The sequence below is a fragment of the Clytia hemisphaerica genome, unplaced genomic scaffold, assembly GCF_902728285.1.
Source record: "Clytia hemisphaerica strain Z4C2 unplaced genomic scaffold, Clytia hemisphaerica genome assembly, whole genome shotgun sequence".
In the NCBI taxonomy this organism is placed as follows: Eukaryota; Metazoa; Cnidaria; class Hydrozoa; order Leptothecata; family Clytiidae; genus Clytia; species Clytia hemisphaerica.
Window position 1 is genome coordinate 987,827 of NW_027103414.1, and position 19,219 is coordinate 1,007,045.

The window sequence follows — 19,219 nt, forward strand, 5'->3', positions numbered from 1 at the left end:
TTCAGGAAAAATAAAAAAATATAAAGTATTTGTAAATAGTTTTTTTTATATATAATTTTTTTTTCATTTTTTAATTTGATTTTTCTAGGATTTTTATGTCTAGTAGAAAGCCAAAAATTTAGACCTTGTTAGCAAGGATAGATATGTATGACACTTATACAGGACAATATTTTGTTCGTTCTTTACAACATTTCATAATTGTCCTATGTTCTTTAATTAGAATATTATGTTCTTTTTGAAATAATTTTTTTGAAAATTTTGTTCTGCAAGAAAAACAATTCTATTGTCACCATCACAACTTTGATTCACATTTCTTGTAATTTGACTGTATCAATCAAATTAATTCATTTTGTGACATTTCGAATTGCGGTTGCACCAGTCGGTTTGAGGTCAAGAAATTAAGATTTTAAAAAGTTGCTTTTACAAAGTATTTAGTAATTTAGCATTGTGCAGTTCGAGAAAAAAACCATTAGCATTACCCCCTATGGACGATTTTTTTTTTCAATTTGAAAGCTAATTCCGAATTTGGGAATCAAATCAACGATACAAGAATCTTCAAAGCAATTAATGAGTTGCCTGATGATGGACCAGATGTTCCCTTGTTCCGTATGGGACTTGTAGATAACAAACCCTGATCTTATTTAACGAAATTCGTTCTCTTTGGGCAGAAACATTTCAAAATTATTTTTTTGGGCAGACACGTACCTTTCTATAACAGACATTCATAATTTTTCTGGTTTATGGTTCTCCCAACCAAAATAATCTTATGTAATCCAACAATCATATTTTTTCGCTCTTTATAGATAACACACCAATTGGTAAAGGTATGAACAAGCAACAAAATTCAAACTGTGAAATAGATTTCCTAATGGAAAAGTATGGAGGTAAATATTTCAGATAATTTTCTTTAAGATATAGCTGTTTTTACTCCACTTGCTAAATTCTTTCTAATTGAATTTAAATTTATAGTCCCGGATGTACACAGGACCAGTAAATAATATTATCTAAGCATGTCTCGCCGTTCTTCATAATTTATTTCCATTTATTTTAAAGATATACTCATTGCTGAAGACAAACATCATGAAGATAGGGAATTAGAAGCCTTATCGAGCTGATTAAAGTATTGGTTTTAAATTTTTAGATACACATCATACCAGATCGAAATCTGTTCCTTTGGAGGAAAACAAGGTAAAAAAAGTTTCTAGTTCCTGAAAGTTTTTGTTAGAGTCTGTTTAAATGGCCATGTTATCTTTTTTGTTCCCTTTCTTTTTTAGTTCGCGCTTGCACAACAGTTTTGCAGAAGCAAAGGAGATCCTGAATATTTGATCAAATCATGGATCGATGAATACATAGGTAACTTTGAAGAAGAAAATTTTAGCCATAAGTTATGAAGTAGCTCCTCCTCAACATTCAATTGATTATGGTATTCAGGATTCGTATCGGGTCAGGCTCACGTGAATATGAAGTTATTCTGAAACTTCAAGGAACTATTTGTCATTAACGTATATAGTATTATTTTCTAAAAGTCATGATGTATATGTATTAAAAGACTTGGCCAAAGGCGATTTCATTTGTGAGTATCCAGGTGAACCCATCTCCGACACAGAAAGAAATCTGCGTATCAAAGAATACGACAAAGAAGACTTGGGCTCCTTCATCTTTGATTTTCAGATTGAAAATAAGAAGTATATGTGAGTGAATTAACTAATCTTAAAACACTTAATATAATACTTAATGTGCTGATTTTTGTTTGTCTTCAAGTACGGTTGAGAATCATGGCCCAACATTAGACGATCCTGAAAAGTAGAAACTGGTAATCCGATTCATCACCCTGAAAACAGGATTAGAAAAGGAAATTTCACTGTGTAACTCCGAATACTGTCCATTATCTTTCAAGGCCAAATTTAGGGAATAAAATCTGCAAATAAATTGATTTACGACCAAAATTAGGAAAAGAAATCTTACCCAGCATTGATTTGTATGAATTGAATATGCAACTGTTAGTATTGTGCTGGAATTATCTTTTGCTTTTTAATCTTTCTAGTCTCGATGGAACACGATCAATAATAGGGAGATATATCAACGATAGCCCTCCAAGACACGTAAATGCTCTACCAAAGGTGATATATGTCGACCAGAAAGTCCACTTGTGCTTTTTTGCGGCTAACGACATACCTAAAAACACTAAAATTAGGTATAGCTATAGCTCCAAAAATCTCACCTGGAGATCGAAGGTAATTTACTTTTGTAAAACTAGAAATGATTTTCTAATACAATTTTTAAGTTTGATGTATCTTTTTGCTAGGATGTTGATAGTTTGTATCAGTAGAACTTGTGTTAGGAAACGATGCATTCCATTTCATTAAATTTTCAGTTCCAAACTTATTTTTTCATATTCTTAAATCTTTTTTCATAGTTTATTCTTTTATTTTCTTAGGCACGTTATGTTCGACCTATCAATATGAAACTGTGAAAGACATTTTGTGAGACGATAGACCCCGCGTATTTGTTTTTACATTTCTTAGGTGTTGGTTTATCCAATTTTAATACATTAATTAGAGACTCCCTTGTCTTGATTAATTATTAAGTAGCAGTATTATTATGACTATCCTTTTGTTTTTATCTATGTTAACATGAAAAAGTTTGAATTGCTCCAGTAAAAATAAAACGATATTTAGTTTTTGAAGTTCCGACAATGTGAAATAGTTATTTTTACAATTTTTCACTCATTCTTTTATTTAATATCACATATCTCAGCACTGTTTTATAAAAAAGACAGACATAGGACATATAGAAGGTTTTATTTTTTACATTTGGTATTTTTGATGTACATACCACGACAGTTCTTAACCTTAACCCTAACCCTGACAGATCTGGGCATATCACATACCAGATTTTTGCCATCAACGAACTTTTTTTGGGCTCATAGCAACCAATTTTAGGGAAAATATTTGTCTTGAAATCTGTTCGGGCATTACAGTATATGGCCCCCAAAACGGAGGCGGCTCCGAAAACGGAGGTTTTCATTAAAATGAAGATTCTGACTTGTAGCAACGATGTAAAAATAATAGATAACCAACTTGCCTTGATTCTCAAAAAACATCCGTGTCACGGTTGAAAAAATATTAATGACATTTTGCATCGTAGAAAGTGCAATTAAATAAAAACTTGCTTCATTTGCAACCTTCTATTGGACAGAATCGATCACGTGATGTATATTTTTCCAAAATTTGGGTTAGAAAAAGTGTATTTTCCTATAGGCAGCCTCACAGAAGGAATTTTTTAATTAGATATTATTGTTCTATAAACATTCATCTGTTTATTTTGTATCATGGCAACCTTCATGCACTTTTCATACGTGAGATATCGCATTTCAAATCACACATATATTTTTCAGATAACAGCATTTTATGAGCGTTTATTTATCCAGATGAAGATTAAATGGTATCAGGCCGATCCGTAGTCAATTTGTCAAAAGATTGGTACCTTTATCTTTTGAAAAAAATTCAAAAATTTGCAGTAAATAACAATTCAAATTTTCTATCAATTCAGTGGATGTCTAATAGTGTGTCAAAATCTAGCTAAAAGCATAACACGCACTGCACACAGAGCTTTTTAATAAAGTTGTCATTTCAATAGGAAAACAATGGTTGTTCTCTTGGGAGAAGTGCCTTCTAGAGGTAGCTGGTTATCTACTATTTTTACATCGTTGCTTGTAGCTTTATCAGAATTAAACGATTTTAGTTTATTTTGAAAGAATGATGGTTATACTTAAAAATGAACATGTTTTTGCTGGTTTGAGACAGATTCAAAATAACATATTTGCGTCTAAAGGAAATATTTTAACACCGAAATTAGATAAAAATTGCATATAACTCACTCTAGCTCCTTGGATATTGAAAATAAGTTATGAAAACGTTCAGAAAATGCAAATACATCTGTGACTTTAGACGCTGGGTAAAAGATATAGCATCTTGAAGGTCAACCAGTATTTTGGAGCCCTAGAATCAGCATTGATATAACCGAAAATTCTAAATATGAGAAAAAGCAAAAAATCTTGGAATTCTATTCCTATCACCTTGAGTTAATAGTTTATAACAAAAAATTAACATTATATATAAAAGTTTTCGCTGAATCAGCAAAAACGGAAAATTCTGTCATTTTTTTGCAAAATATAGGAGAAAAATATCTTTAAAGCTTAAATTTTATTTATGTATACAACCAGCAAATTTCGAGTTGTCATAAAATAATTAAAATGCATAATTAGAGAAAATGGACTCTGTAATGTTGTATCCGAAGACTCATAGTGTGCATGTACCAAATTTCGCATCAAATGAGTTCTTATTGCCCCTAGAGAAAAATTAGTATTTTTCGATCTCTCTAGAAAAAGGATGGCTCTCGTGCACCATCGTACATTATACTAGGATTCCGACGAAAAACGATTCCTAACCCGGACTCGATAACGTTTTTACGGAACTATCGGAAAAAAATCCGCCTTTCGATCTTGCGCGATGCCGCGTGGGTCTGACGGGAGCTCCTGGTCAACGCGAATTTTTTTCCGACCTAGATCCACCCTAGTACCATCTCTGTGCCAAATTTCAGCTTCCCAGCACGTCTGCAGGCTTCGCAATCGGCATTGCACGTTGCTCGGTAACGAAATTCGGAAAAGTGGAAAAATTGGTCCCGAATTCCGGGAAATTTTCTCGCGCCGGTTTTGACACTCGGAATCGATTAAGCACACCAAAAGGCACCGTTGGTCCAGATTTGAGCTCCAACAGACCGTTGGATCGAGTTCCAAAAAAATAAATTTTTACGGTTTTGTAATAAAATATCAAATTTGGGCAGGTAACCCTAACCCTAACACTAGAAAAACGACTAAAAAAGCTCTAAAATTGAAACCAAAGACTTCATCCATATATGCATAAATAAGCTAAATATTGAACCAGGCAGCTAATTTGGAGGGTTTTGTAATAAAATATTAAATTTGGGCAGCTAACCCTAACCCTAGCCAAATGCAACAAAAATTTTTGTCTTGAAAATTTCTAACAGAAGTCCGACCCAGATTTCCTTAACTTTGCGGTTTTAGGTGCGGCCACGTAGCGTCCATCGGGGATCCCCGATAACGCATATTTTTTTCTCGACCTAGATCCACCCTAGCACCGTCTTCTTGCCAAATTTGAGCTTTCCAGCACGTCTAGCGGCTTCACAATTGGCCTTGGGCGGGGGCCGTTACGAAATTATGAAAAATCGAAAAAACGGCACCAAATTTCGGGAATTTTCCAAAACTAATTTTGACACTCGGAATCGATTAGGCACTCCAAAAGGCTCCTTTGGTCCAAATTTGAGCTCAAACAGACCGCTGGATCAAGTTCCGAAAAAATTTGGACAGCTAATCCTAACCCAAAATGCCTAAAAAAGCTCTAAAAATGGCTTTATTTCAATGAAAACACTCGATTTAGACATTAAAACTAAAGATATCAACAGTTTATTACCACCTCAAAACAGGTTTTGTCCAAAAGATCCCTTAAAAGTCAGGAATGAAGCCAAAATTAATGAGACAAAATTAGCCTCGAAATCTGTTTGGGCATTATACAACCAACAAATTTCGGTTCGTCATAAAATAATTAAAATGTACAATTAGAGGAAATGGACTAAGTAATGTTGTATCCGAAGACTCATAGTGTGTCTGTACCAAATTTCGCATCAAATGAGTTCTTATTGCCCCTAGAGAAAAATTAGTAATTTTCGATCTCTCTAGGAAACGGAAGGCTCTCGTGCACCATCGTACATTATACTTGGATTCCGACAAAGAACGATTCCTAACCCGGACCTACTTACGGAATTTAATCGGGACTCGATAAGGTTTTTACGGAACTATTAGGCATTCCTAAAAATTAATTCCAGAAGTTCCAGACAACATTTTCAGAAATTATGATCATTTTTCGAATTCGGGCTAATAACCATCGGATTTATAAAAAAAATAATTACAAAAATTGCAATTATCCGATAATTACAAGTCCAAATGACCTATAAATTAAACCACATACTCATCAAATGACAAAGATTCCTAACCCTGAAAAAAACCCTTCTTAACCGCATTATTTGACGTTCCGGACAAAATTTTGTCAGAACTTAGTCGGCCCTAACCTCGAAATTTGCCTAACCCCATAAATTTTCAATCCTCAACTACAATTAGGGTTAGGGTTAGGGTTAGTTAGGGTTAGGTTAATCTTTCCATGGTCCAAAAGTAGTCTCCATTTCTAGGTCGAGTAGTCATTATTCATGGTATGGTAGTCATTATTCACGGAGAGTAGCTATTATTCTGTCTTAAATGGAAGACAGAATAATAGCTACTGTCCGTGAATAATAGCTACCATACAAATGAATTATAAAAGTTATCTTTCATCACAAAATAAAAAAGTACACTACTCCGAGTTTCATGCTTACTGCACTTGTCAAATGTAGAATAGATAGAATTCCTCAATATCGAATTGGACGAAGACGCAGCTCTTTTTTCTTTTGATGTTGGTGAACCAGTTAATGACGTCATCGGAATTATGCCACTGGTGGACTCTCGTTTTCTCTCTAACGATATTGTTTATTGATTCGATGTTGACTTTGCTGACCCTTCCTAATTCAGGTTTAGCGGGGTTTATGAGTCTGCATTTTGGTCGACTGAGAAAATCATCCTTGTGGTCTTTGAGGGTAATGAACGCGTTGTTTTGTGCAAGGCATTCAACTCTGTCAGGTAAGTTCAGTTTTTCGGCGATTTCTTTTGCTTCTATGTTGATTTCGTTGTAGAAGGTTTTGTCAGATTTTTTGTAATTTCGTGTGACGTTTTCATAATAAAGTTTGTCGTGAGAAAATTTTGTCATTTCGTAGAAATTTCTTGTTTTGTCGGCAGGTATGAAGGCTTTTTCTGATAATTTGATTTTGTCAATATCTTGTTTCAGTCGATCTTGGAATTGGTTGCGGGCTGGTTTGAAAGTTATCGTTTTGATCATTCCATGGAGTTCATTTTCAAAGTTTTTTAGATCGTTGTGTTGCGGTGGACAATTTAAAGTTCTAAATCGGTATGTTTCCTTCTTTTCTTCATCTTCCTTAGGTGTGTCATTATCGAAATAAAATGCTTTCCATCTCATTCTCTTTATAACTTTTTCAACTTTATCAGTGAGAGATTTCAGATACAGTTTTTTTGACGGTAGAGGTATATTCTTGAATAATCGATGGTGAATTTCTCCATGTTACGAAAGCGAAAGATAACATCAACATAAATTCAAGAGTGCTCAACAAAGCAGGTAACCACCAGGAGCAAGCATAGATTTGTTTGTGATTGATGATGCAGAGTGCTCAATGAAATCAGAGCCAATTAAAATTTTAAAAGTCTAAAGCGTGTCTTTTGTTGGTCTGTAGGCTTCATATCAAACTCATTTTTTTCTCGAAGTTGCTACCATTTTAGGCTTGAAAAAAATGGCAATCCTAAAGTAGCTATTACGCCGAATTATTGGCGCAATCAAGTCATATTTATTATTTCTTGGCCGAAATTTAAGATGCCAATACCTTTCTTCAGAGTTAAAACTAAAAAACTAAAAATTAAATCGCACTAATAGCTACTTTAGGTTTGTCAACCACCTTGACAAGTCATATGTTGGTCGGCTCTCATCTTTAGATCGCTTATCGTAGGCTTGTCGTAACTGAAAATTATTTTTGTTTATAACTTTTGATCTAAATCATATTAGGCCCTAATTTTTTACATTTAACTTCATCTTATTACTGTCTAGAAGTGTGTAAAGTTTTAAGATGAGGGACTCAGTATTTTTCACAATAGAGGGCCGGCGAACTTTTTTCTGCGGCTTATCGAAGGCTTGTCGTAACTGAAAATTATTTTTGTTTATAACTTTTGATCTAAATCATATTAGCTCCTAATTTTTTACATTTAACTTCATCTTATTACTATCTAGAAGTGTGTAAAGTTTTAAAATCAGGGAGTCAGTATTTTTCACTATAGAGGGCCGCCAAACTTTTTTCTGCGGCTTATCGAAGGCTTGTCGTAACTGAAAATTATTTTTGTTTATAACTTTTGATCTAAATCATATTAGGTCTTAATTTTTTACATTTAACTTCATCTTATTACTGTCTAGAAGTGTGTAAAGTTTTAAGATGAGGGACTCAGTATTGTTCACAATAGAGGGCCGGCCAACTTTTTTCTGCTTGTCGTAGCTGAAAATTATTTTTGTTTATAACGTTTGATCTAAATCATATTAGGTCCTAATTTTTTACATTTAACTTCATCTTATTACTGTCTAGAAGTGTGTAAAGTTTTAAGATGAGGGACTCAGTATTTTTCACAATAGAGGGCTGGCCAACTTTTTTCTGCGGCTTATTGTAGGCTTGTCGTTACTGAAAATTATTTTTGTTTATAACTTTTGATCTAAATCATATTAGGCCCTAATTTTTTACATTTAACTTCATCTTATTACTGTGTAGAAGTGTGTAAAGTTTTCAGATCAGGGAGTCAGTATTTTTTACTATAGACGGCCGGCCAACTTTTTTCTGCGGCTTATCAAAGACTTGTCGTAACTGAAAATTATTTTTGTTTATAACTTTTGATCTGGCTTGAATTAGATCCTAATTTTTTGAACTTCACATCAATGATGTTAAGAATTGTTTAAAATATGAAGTTCATTGAGCAAGTATTTTTCAAAATAACAAGCGCGCAAATAATTTTTAGCCGGGTGTCGTAGGTAATAGTTATGTTTGTTTTATAACTTTTGATCTGGATTGAATCAAATCCTAATTTTTTATACTTAACTTGCAATATTCATGATGAAATTGAAACATTCAATACAGCATAAACTCTAAGATAAAACAACTGGTCTGCTTGCTTTGAATCTTTAACACATATTTCAATATTCTTCTTCTTTTGCAGATATAAAAGACATTTTAAATTATAGAAAATTCATTCATAAAAACTATGTGCCCACGGCAACCTCTCAAGCTTTTTTCTTCTCGTCCTGTCCACCCTGCTGTCAATAATGAAACTGTTGTCAATGTTCCTGCTACTGTCAATGTTCCTGCTCCTGTCAATGTTCCTGCTCCTGTTGTCCCGTTGTCTTCTTCCGATCCATCTTTGTCATGGCCTTTTAGTTCAATTTATTGTTGTTTTGCGTTGTGTGCAATTATCTTCTTTGTTTTTCTTTTTTTAATACGCTCACGTCATTAAATAATTATGCAATACATTAAATACATCTCCAATAAATCACAATACTATGAAATACACTAACTCTACAATTAAACAGTACAAAAACAAAACTACATATATATGTCTCGTCTACATTTTTTAACTGTAAATAATCTAGATTTTTATTGCATATTTTTATATATTATGTAAGTATTCTTCTCACACTACTCAAAATAATTACTTTTTTACATTCTTATGTGTCAAAAAATGGCCTGTTAGTCAAAAGACTTAGGATAACCCGAGAATAAAAACTGCTGGTACGATACGATACGTACGGTATGATATATAGGTGCATTGAAAAAAAATAAAATTGAGCGGTACACTACTTTTTGCTCAGCGGACCGATAAGTTTTAAATTTTATTGAGCACGTAAATGTGACTCCTCAAGCGATTTGGAGTACACAAAAGACCGATCGGCCCAAAGCGGGTAAAATACCGGTCTTAAAGCGGCCCAAGTAAAATCTTTAGCGGCCCATTGTTCGTGAAGATCGGCCTCCAAGCGGGCGAGAGAATTTTTGAAAGGTCCGCTTGAGGCCGCTCTTTTAGCGGCCCTTTTTGAGCAAGAGACTTCCAAGCGGCGTCTGGAGCGGTCGAAAGTCCGGTCCAAGGTCTGGTTCTAAAAAACTACTCAATTCTCAAAATTACAATCTTTTTCAAAAAGTAAAATTGAGGAGACGTCAATAACGTTTAGCATTTTAAAATCTTTCGATATGAGCCATATATGATTAAGATATGTTGAAAAGGTGTATCGATAGTAAAATTATGGATAAGGAAGATTTGATAAGAGTTGATAAAACTAAGCATAAAAGACGCTCGTGAAAATTACAAAGAAAGCGAGTTGATAAAACTAAGCATAAGAGACGATCGTGAAAATTACGGAGAAAACGAGTTGATAAAACTAAGCATAACAGACGCATTTAAACGCTACAAAGAAATCAAATTCAGAAGACTAAGCATGAGAGATGCTTGTGAAAGCAATGTAGAAAACGAGTTTTATATTTGTTGACTATTCTTGTTAAAACATACGAAGAAAAACAAGTTGGTAAAAGTATGCATAAGAAACTCTAGTGAAATTTATGAAGAAAACAACTATGCTTTTGTTACAAATGGATCGGCTCAATAAAAGTTCTGGCTAAGAGATAGGGGTGTTCTGTTTCTTAAAAAGTCTGTTGACGTACTTGTGCAACCTAATATGTCTTTAGACATTTTTGTTTGTAAAAATTCGGACACTTAAAAACACTTCAATGACTTCTAAGTTGTATCGATAAATTTTTATCGCTAATTTTTTATTGCTGATTTTGTTATCGTTGTCGATTAGTTTCTATCGCTAAACTTTCATGGATCATTTATTGTTAAACTTTTATAGATAAAGCTCCTATCACTAATTTTCAATCGCTTATTTGGGATCATTAAATTCTTATCGATAAAAGTCTATCGATAGGCCTATGTATCGATAGGTGTATCGATAGAATCGATAATTTAATCGTATCGATAAAGTGTTGAGAGCGAAAGTGATCCTTTTCCCATGGAATGTCAAATGTCCACGAATTTCCACGTTGTTAAAAATTTCTACAATATCAAAATAAAATCCAAATGATTTAAAACTGCAAGAAGAAAATCTCAGTTTCCAATTTCACAACACACGGCAACTCGTTTTCCAAGAAACGAACTCAATGTTTACATTTTCGAAAACGAGGCTAAGTAAAAGTAAGTAAGTAAAGAAATCAATAACGGCCATCGGGACGAAGCGTACCGGGCATTGGACCGCTCGGGCCCCTTTAGCGGCCTCGAAGCCTCTTCGTTATGGCCGCTTTTCATGATCGGCCATGCATCGGCCTCTTTCGATATTTGAACGGCCTTAGCGGTAAAAAGACCGGTCCAATAGAGGCCAAAGAGGAACGGTCATTAGACCGATCGGGCTTTTGTGTACTCCAAATCGCTTGGGGAGTCACAAATGATTTTTATTTTTTTGAATATCTTTTGTTCTGCAGATTATTACAACTTCAAATTTGATATGGAGCTTCATTGGCATGATATATAACTGCATTTAAAAAATTAAATTGAGCGGTACAATATTTTTTGCCCAGCGGACCGATAAGTTTCAATTTTTTTTTATTTATAGGTAAAAAAATGTATGAAAGTGACTCCGAGCCCGACGATCCAAATGACGAAGATTTCGTACCTGGATCGGGGGCCGAAGAAACAGAAGAAGAAGAAATCATACCACCCACACCCAAGAAAGCAGGTGAGAAAAACTTTGATATTTTCCTGTTATATTTTCACTTTTACTCTCATATTTTAGTTTTATCACCCAACAAAAAATTATTGAACCAGTAGCTAATCCTTGAAGTATTCAACATATAAATATTTGTGTTTATTACTTCATTTAGGAAAACGCAAAACAATGTCAATGACGAAAGACGAAATGCCGTCTAAAAAGATGAAGGAAGACATTCTCCTAACTGGTATGGCATTGTCTTTAAAAAGAAAAAGCCAAACAGAATTTCAATATAGTAATTTTTTATGATTCTTCCCATTTCAATGGGCCATTTTCATTACTTTGGGTGTTCACTTAATAGGCAAACAATTTTTACCAAAAGCACAGGTGTATTTAGATTCTCACAATGCTTTTTTCATGGTCAAGCTTAGACTTTTGTATTAGCTTTGTGTAACTGCCGAATAGCAGTTGTTTTGTATATTTTTATGTTAATTTGATCGTCAGTGTATTGTCTAATTATTTGTTAATTATTACGTAATTATGTGACACGTATTCCCTTAGGCTTGCTCTCCTTCGTGCGTTTCTCTTTGTCTAGCGTCTGTCCCACGGGACTTTGTGTGCCTTTTTCTGTGCTCTGTTTCTGCTTTTGCGTTCAGATGAACAAAGATCACTGTAGAGTGAATACAGAGTTACAATGTCGAAACAAAAAAACAGAATTGTAAACTTATAGTCTGAAGAGACGCCCAGAAGAATAATAAAGAATATTTATATATATCTCACTGCATTAGAGCTTATGGGACCAACGTGTTTAGTAAGTAGTATTTCCTTTATCTTAATGTTGTTCTTTTATATTGTATCTTGATTTATTGAGCCTTATATCGACATATTATTCACCTCTCAGGCTTGATTTGTACTTAAGAACTGTACCTTTATCTATTTTAGCAAAATATATTACCGTCCGAAACCGTAAAGTATCACGTCCGGCTCTCCTGCAGTTACAGTAAACACGAATCTCGCACCAGTAATCAGAGATCTTTTACAAATAAAGACGTACCTTGCAAAAGTAAATACGTATCTCGCACCAGTAAACAAGGATCCATTGAATAAGAGAAACATGAATTTGCACTGCAAAACATTACACGTAATTGGTATGTTGGTTCAATAATTCCCAGCATAAAGTTATCGAGTTGTTGTTACAAAGGTAACGTAAGACTTATTCATCACGATGACGAATCTATCAGAAGAAGACTTTTATGTGAAAAGAAATCGATTTGTTGATATCATCATGAACTCTACGCAGCAAATGCAAAAAATCTATAGCAGAAAGGAAGACCTTGTGCAAAATGTATTATCCTATGGTTGTGAACGAGAAAGACTGTTGACAATTCTAGACGACTACGCAAGACTCTATTCCGATTGCGAAAGCCTGTTTACAAATGATCATGTTGAAGTCCGATTCGGTAAGAGTTTTATTGACGCTGCCCTCAAAATTTTGAAATCGCTTCCAGAACGAATTGTAGGTCGTCAGACTGTCATTGCTGTACCACTCCCAGAAATTAGAATCGCAGAGCACATCTCGCCGCATGCCGTTGAAACAGTGGTTCCTAAAGTCGAAAAGTTGTCACGTGCTTGCGTTAACGTAGTTTGTCCCCCTTGTGTTCAAATCGCGAATGTTTTTGAATCTGTGTCTTTGTCCGATCCAAAAATTGTTGTTGGTAATTCCTTACAGAAGGCCTCACATAAATTTGGACAAACTTCTTGTTTGCTCGTTGCTGATATTGAAACTAAGAATTCATTTGAAAGTTCAAGAACTGACGAAATCACGGACGTATCGTGTGATCAAGAGTTGGTAATCTCTTCAGAAAAAGTGTCTGAGCAAACAGAGGGAATCGGAGATTTTATGAAAAGATTAAAATTTGTAAAAAGATCTAGAAATTTGTACATTTTAGAATCATATCAGCGAATTGTATTAAGGTTTTTCTGGACATATTTCCTATTTAACGAATTTAATTCGTGCCTAATTTTTTGTTCTATTTTTGATTCAATTTTTTCAGTATTTGTTAAGGTCCATAATTATTTATTGTATTTAGTCAAGAACGCAGCTCTTGACGGTGAGGAGTGTAACTGCCGAATAGCAGTTGTTTTGTATATTTTTATGTTAATTTGATCGTCAGTGTATTGTCTAATTATTTGTTAATTATTACGTAATTATGTGACACGTATTCCCTTAGGCTTGCTCTCCTTCGTGCGTTTCTCTTTGTCTAGCGTCTGTCCCACGGGACTTTGTGTGCCTTTTTCTGTGCTCTGTTTCTGCTTTTGCGTTCAGATGAACAAAGATCACTGTAGAGTGAATACAGAGTTACAATGTCGAAACAAAAAAACAGAATTGTAAACTTATAGTCTGAAGAGACGCCCAGAAGAATAATAAAGAATATTTATATATATCTCACTGCATTAGAGCTTATGGGACCAACGTGTTTAGTAAGTAGTATTTCCTTTATCTTAATGTTGTTCTTTTATATTGTATCTTGATTTATTGAGCCTTATATCGACATATTATTCACCTCTCAGGCTTGATTTGTACTTAAGAACTGTACCTTTATCTATTTTAGCAAAATATATTACCGTCCGAAACCGTAAAGTATCACGTCCGGCTCTCCTGCAGTTCAATCGATTGTTCTGTACGTGATGTTAGAATTTTATTTTGGTGTGTCAAGAATTAGTATTCTTGACGGTTGGGAGTGTAACTGCCAAAATACAGCTAATTTGTCTTTTAGTTTTACGTTTGTTTTCATCGTTTCCTTTGTTCTTAGATTTATTATTTGATAGGACTTTTGTAGTGAAATATAAATGATTACTATATAATTTGTATTAGTCCCATGTGTATTGTTTATTATTATGTGTCTAGAGAGTTGTGTATTGTATTGTGTCGTATTGTATGTATAGTTACGTGTTCGTCCCTTGTGGATCGTCTAGTTGTTGTATGAGTTGTTGTGATGTGTTATAAATCTGCGTGTTGGAATTGCGAGTGTCAGTTGAAAGTATCTGTCGACGTGTACGTGTATGTTCAGCCACAGTGTTTTTAGTAAGTTTCTATTTCCTCCTTTATATGTTATATCTTTGACTTGTCTTTGTAATCTAACTGATGTAGCTTTATATTTTGACTTGTACTGTATTTATATTTCGTTAGCTAAATGTGTTATTTTATTCATTTTTAGCCATTTTCTACCGTGAAGATGCGTTCAAGAAAACCTTTGGCTACGTGTTAATTTTTATGTCGTTCGCTACCTATTTTGACTCTATTTCGACCCGAACGGCAGCTACAGTAAAAACACTATGAACAAGCTCGTGCAATGATCGCAGTAAATCGTTTGATGGACTCCAATGGAATCTTAGTTACAGTTTAAAAGTTGATGAAAGAACACTCGTATGGTTTGTAGAAATATGATTTCTATTTATTTAACTTGAAAACGAGATGTCGCTTGAATTGGCCTGCCAGTTTGGTACTCAGAGGATTAAATTTATCGAAGCAATTTCTCACTCCTGTCGAACTCTAGAATACATCTTCAAAAGTAATGACGATATTGAATTGGTCGTTTGGATGTTTCGTGGTGAACGTGACGCACTATCAAAACTTTTGAACGATTTCCTAAAGTTTTACTCAGATTACGAATGTTTACTATCAAACTGCCCAGATGAAGATGTATATGGTAAGAACTTAATTGAAAACGCCTACAAACTCTTAGATTCTGCTCCTGATCATTTGAAAGATCATTACTTTGTCAACCCAGTCTTGGAAGAAGTTCCATTGAGAAATGTGAGCGTAGTCTCACCCCCGTCTGTGCAGGAAGTTGCACATATTTTTGACAAAGTTTTGAACGTCGAGAAATTGAGAAATGCTAGCATTGTCTCACCCCCGTCTGTGCAAGAAGTTGCACATCATTGCGACAAAGTTTCAACTGCTGCTATTGAAAAAAGGAAATTCAAGTTCGTTCGAATTAAGTACTCATATTTAGAACCCAACGATTCTACTGAAGAACCATCCGAAGAATCAGCAGTTTATTTTGAGGAAAATCATAAAGGTTTCGCACAATCGATATTGCACTCCTTCAAACTGTTAAAGCCTTGGTCAGAGGAATTAAGATGGCAAAACGAGGAACTTGAATTGAATGACATGATGTCATCAAGATTGGTATATAATAGAATCTTTCTACGATTCTTTTGGATATATTTTTCGTTTCTTGACTTTAATTTCATTGTGTTGCTTGTTGGTCTTATGTTGTACTTTTTGATTGTTCTGTACGTGATGTTAGAATTTTATTTTGGTGTGTCAAGAATTAGTATTCTTGACGGTTGGGAGTGTAACTGCCAAAATACAGCTAATTTGTCTTTTAGTTTTACGTTTGTTTTCATCGTTTCCTTTGTTCTTAGATTTATTATTTGATAGGACTTTTGTAGTGAAATATAAATGATTACTATATAATTTGTATTAGTCCCATGTGTATTGTTTATTATTATGTGTCTAGAGAGTTGTGTATTGTATTGTGTCGTATTGTATGTATAGTTACGTGTTCGTCCCTTGTGGATCGTCTAGTTGTTGTATGAGTTGTTGTGATGTGTTATAAATCTGCGTGTTGGAATTGCGAGTGTCAGTTGAAAGTATCTGTCGACGTGTACGTGTATGTTCAGCCACAGTGTTTTTAGTAAGTTTCTATTTCCTCTTTTATATGTTATATCTTTGACTTGTCTTTGTAATCTAACTGATGTAGCTTTATATTTTGACTTGTACTGTATTTATATTTCGTTAGCTAAATGTGTTATTTTATTCATTTTTAGCCATTTTCTACCGTGAAGATGCGTTCAAGAAAACCTTTGGCTACGTGTTAATTTTTATGTCGTTCGCTACCTATTTTGACTCTATTTCGACCCGAACGGCAGCTACACTTTGTGTATATTACATACTATTAGGTTTTTTAACTTTCCTTTGTAGATGAACACAAAGAGGAATTGGCGCTATACAATGAAAGGGTTGATTCTTATCTAGACTTGGTCAAAGATGAAAGTAAGGTTCGAGTAAGGTTTTAAATTGTTTATTCTTTAAAATGTCATTTAAAAGATGTAAATTAACACATTTGAGAATCACCTAGTGATGTTTGAACAACGACCTGTATTTTAAAACATTTCTCACGCATGGAAGCTCATTCAATAGCTCACTACGTTATGCTTCAATTATTGATTGGAAAAATACCAAGCACAAATATTATTTGGAAATTTAACTTACCTTTTAGGACTACATCAAAATCTATACTACAATTATGCATTTGACGGAAATGGAATTTATTAGGGCTGTCGTGCTCAATTCCAAGCGAACAAAACCTTTGGTGGACTCGCTTTTGACGTTACAACACGTTAAAAAAAGCCAATTTCCCGGATTTAGAAGCCAAATTGGTCACTTGTTGGATAAACTTGGAATATATTTAAAGCGACCAGGTACTTTTTCAATTTTTCAATGAAACCAATGACAATCTCTATCTTGAATATATTATCAGGTTCTTCTAATCTTTTTACCGTTAACGAGTAGTGACTCTTGTCATCTGATCTGGCATATAAAACTATATCCTTATATTTGTTTTTGATAATTTTTTTTCCTTTTTATATTGGCAGCTGTAAATGAAAGTTCCAAATCAACAGAAAATTCAACAGAAGGTACAGATAATTAGGGGAATTTCAAGGGGAGCGTATTCAAAAATGGGCACTCTCTAAATCGACACTTATTTGAGGAAATACGTTCTAACCCTGTGATTACGAAAAAGGAATAGATTCTCTACATTTTCTTATTTTGTGTGCAGATTTGACCCTCAGAGAAATTGATAGAACGAGAATGAAACAAAAAGAACTGCTGGATCGCCTGCATCCCTATTCAATGAAGAGGCAAAAAGCAGTTTGTAAGTGAACTCTCCTCCTTTATCAGAATAATCTTTTGTCATGTTATATATGTTATAATGTTAAAAATGTCGTTGTAAAATGATTCAAATTCCAGTCACATTGTTAGGGAATAGAGATGAAATGAACCATTCATGGGAAAACCTCAAATAGCAACCAACGTTTTTTTAATTTCTACTTTAGTTCAATGGAAACAGAAGAATTTACTTAGAATGGACGACTTCATTAAGATTGGAAGTTCCGATTTTGCTTTGAACGTAGCTTGTGTTCTAGAAGAGCCAGAGAAATTTCCAGAATTTAATAACCTCAAAGTTACTGATTTGCGAAATATGTACGTTTTTCATTGTCATGGGGAACGCAGCACGCTCGTCTAATATCGTCGAAATGACACTTCAACACATAAACGACGCAGTGGAAAGCAATAAGTACATCTCAAATGACTCGGCAATGGTTGTTGTCAGTGATATATATAAGACTTCTATCATCTATGGGGAAAAGCTCATGGTAATACCGAAAGATATCTTCCGGTAACTGAAGACGTACATCGAGGTCTTTCGACCGATGCTCATATCAGACGAAGATTTAGACGACTCTAAAAGATATCTTTTCACTTCATCACGTGCCGCAGACACAACTAAAAACAAGAAACATAAAGAAAAGAAAGAAAAGAAAAGGGATGATGGGAAAATGACCACATCAAACGTGGCTGGAGCTTGTTCGAGAGTTTATCAGTTGAGTGGAATGACAGGGGAATTAAAGTATGTTTATATAATATATCAATAAGTCTTGCATTGTTGCATCTCAAAGTAGAGACAATTTAACCATATGGCTATTACAAATTAGATTTCCTTGTCGTACTACCCTCTCATTTGTATACAGCATTTTTCAAGCGTATTTAAAATTTTCGGTTACTCTTCTATGCTTAATTGTAGGGGAGGTAATTTTTTCAATTTTCGATTTTTTGAACACCAAAGTTACTTAATAATACCCCCTTGCTAATATTAAGCTAAAAAGTAACTGCAAAATATTGATATTTTGTTTTATTAAATTTAGACGTTGCTCCTCAACACGTATACGCCATGCTGTTGCCACCGAACTGGCAGGATACGATGGCGAAAAGTGTGAAATTGTGGCAAAACTCTTTATGAAGAATAGGGAATCCACAACCCAGAAATTCTACGTTCTTCATTTTGAGCAGCGTGAGGCAGTGCGCCTATCAATGAAGATGTTCTCGAAAATGCGAGGAAAAGCCTTCAATCCCTCAAATGTACCGCGCCCTAACGAAGTCTCGAAAAATGACGAACTCGTCTCTGTATGTTCTCGTTCTGTTGATAATGGCCCTTTGTGGAAACAATTTTTCAGGTGTCTAAAGGCTGTAGAATTTTTTTCCAGCATGCCACCAAAAATTCATGTTATTAATTTTATATATATATAGGTTCTCAAAGAAAGTTGACTTGGCCAAATCTAAAAAGTTGTCGCTGATAGAAAAAGTAAAAGCAAGACTAATGAAGGAGTTTGGGGAATATGATTCCGTGAAGGTAAGGGATAGGGTCTTGCTTTCATCCTTTTCGTTTTCATTTTCATGTCATCCTTGCATAATCAATTTTCTAATTTTATCTTGTCACTTCCGTTCTAGTTTTAAGTTTGTTTGTTTATTTATTGATTTTTTTCATTTATTTATTTGTCATCTTTCGCAGCGAACTGGATGAGACGGTGACTGAGTTGCTCAAAAAGAATAGCCCTTATTCCATGGCCAGTCATTTTAAATTTAAAATCGTGATATTATTGTTATTACAGCAATACGTTACCCCTAAAGG

At 34.2% G+C, this 19,219-nt stretch overlaps 1 protein-coding gene across 1 annotated transcript; it reads left to right on the forward strand.

The window, feature by feature from the left end:
- The first annotated feature begins 11,310 nt into the window (after positions 1-11,310).
- Positions 11,311-19,219, forward strand: LOC136797523 (uncharacterized). The gene is made up of 10 exons (XM_067054104.1): positions 11,311-11,486; positions 11,632-11,706; positions 16,450-16,532; positions 16,748-16,949; positions 17,124-17,165; positions 17,309-17,404; positions 17,586-18,160; positions 18,456-18,714; positions 18,838-18,940; positions 19,200-19,219. Exons 1-7 carry the CDS (start codon positions 11,372-11,374, stop codon positions 17,774-17,776), a joined length of 804 nt encoding a protein of 267 aa, XP_066910205.1. The 5' UTR covers positions 11,311-11,371; the 3' UTR covers positions 17,777-18,160; positions 18,456-18,714; positions 18,838-18,940; positions 19,200-19,219.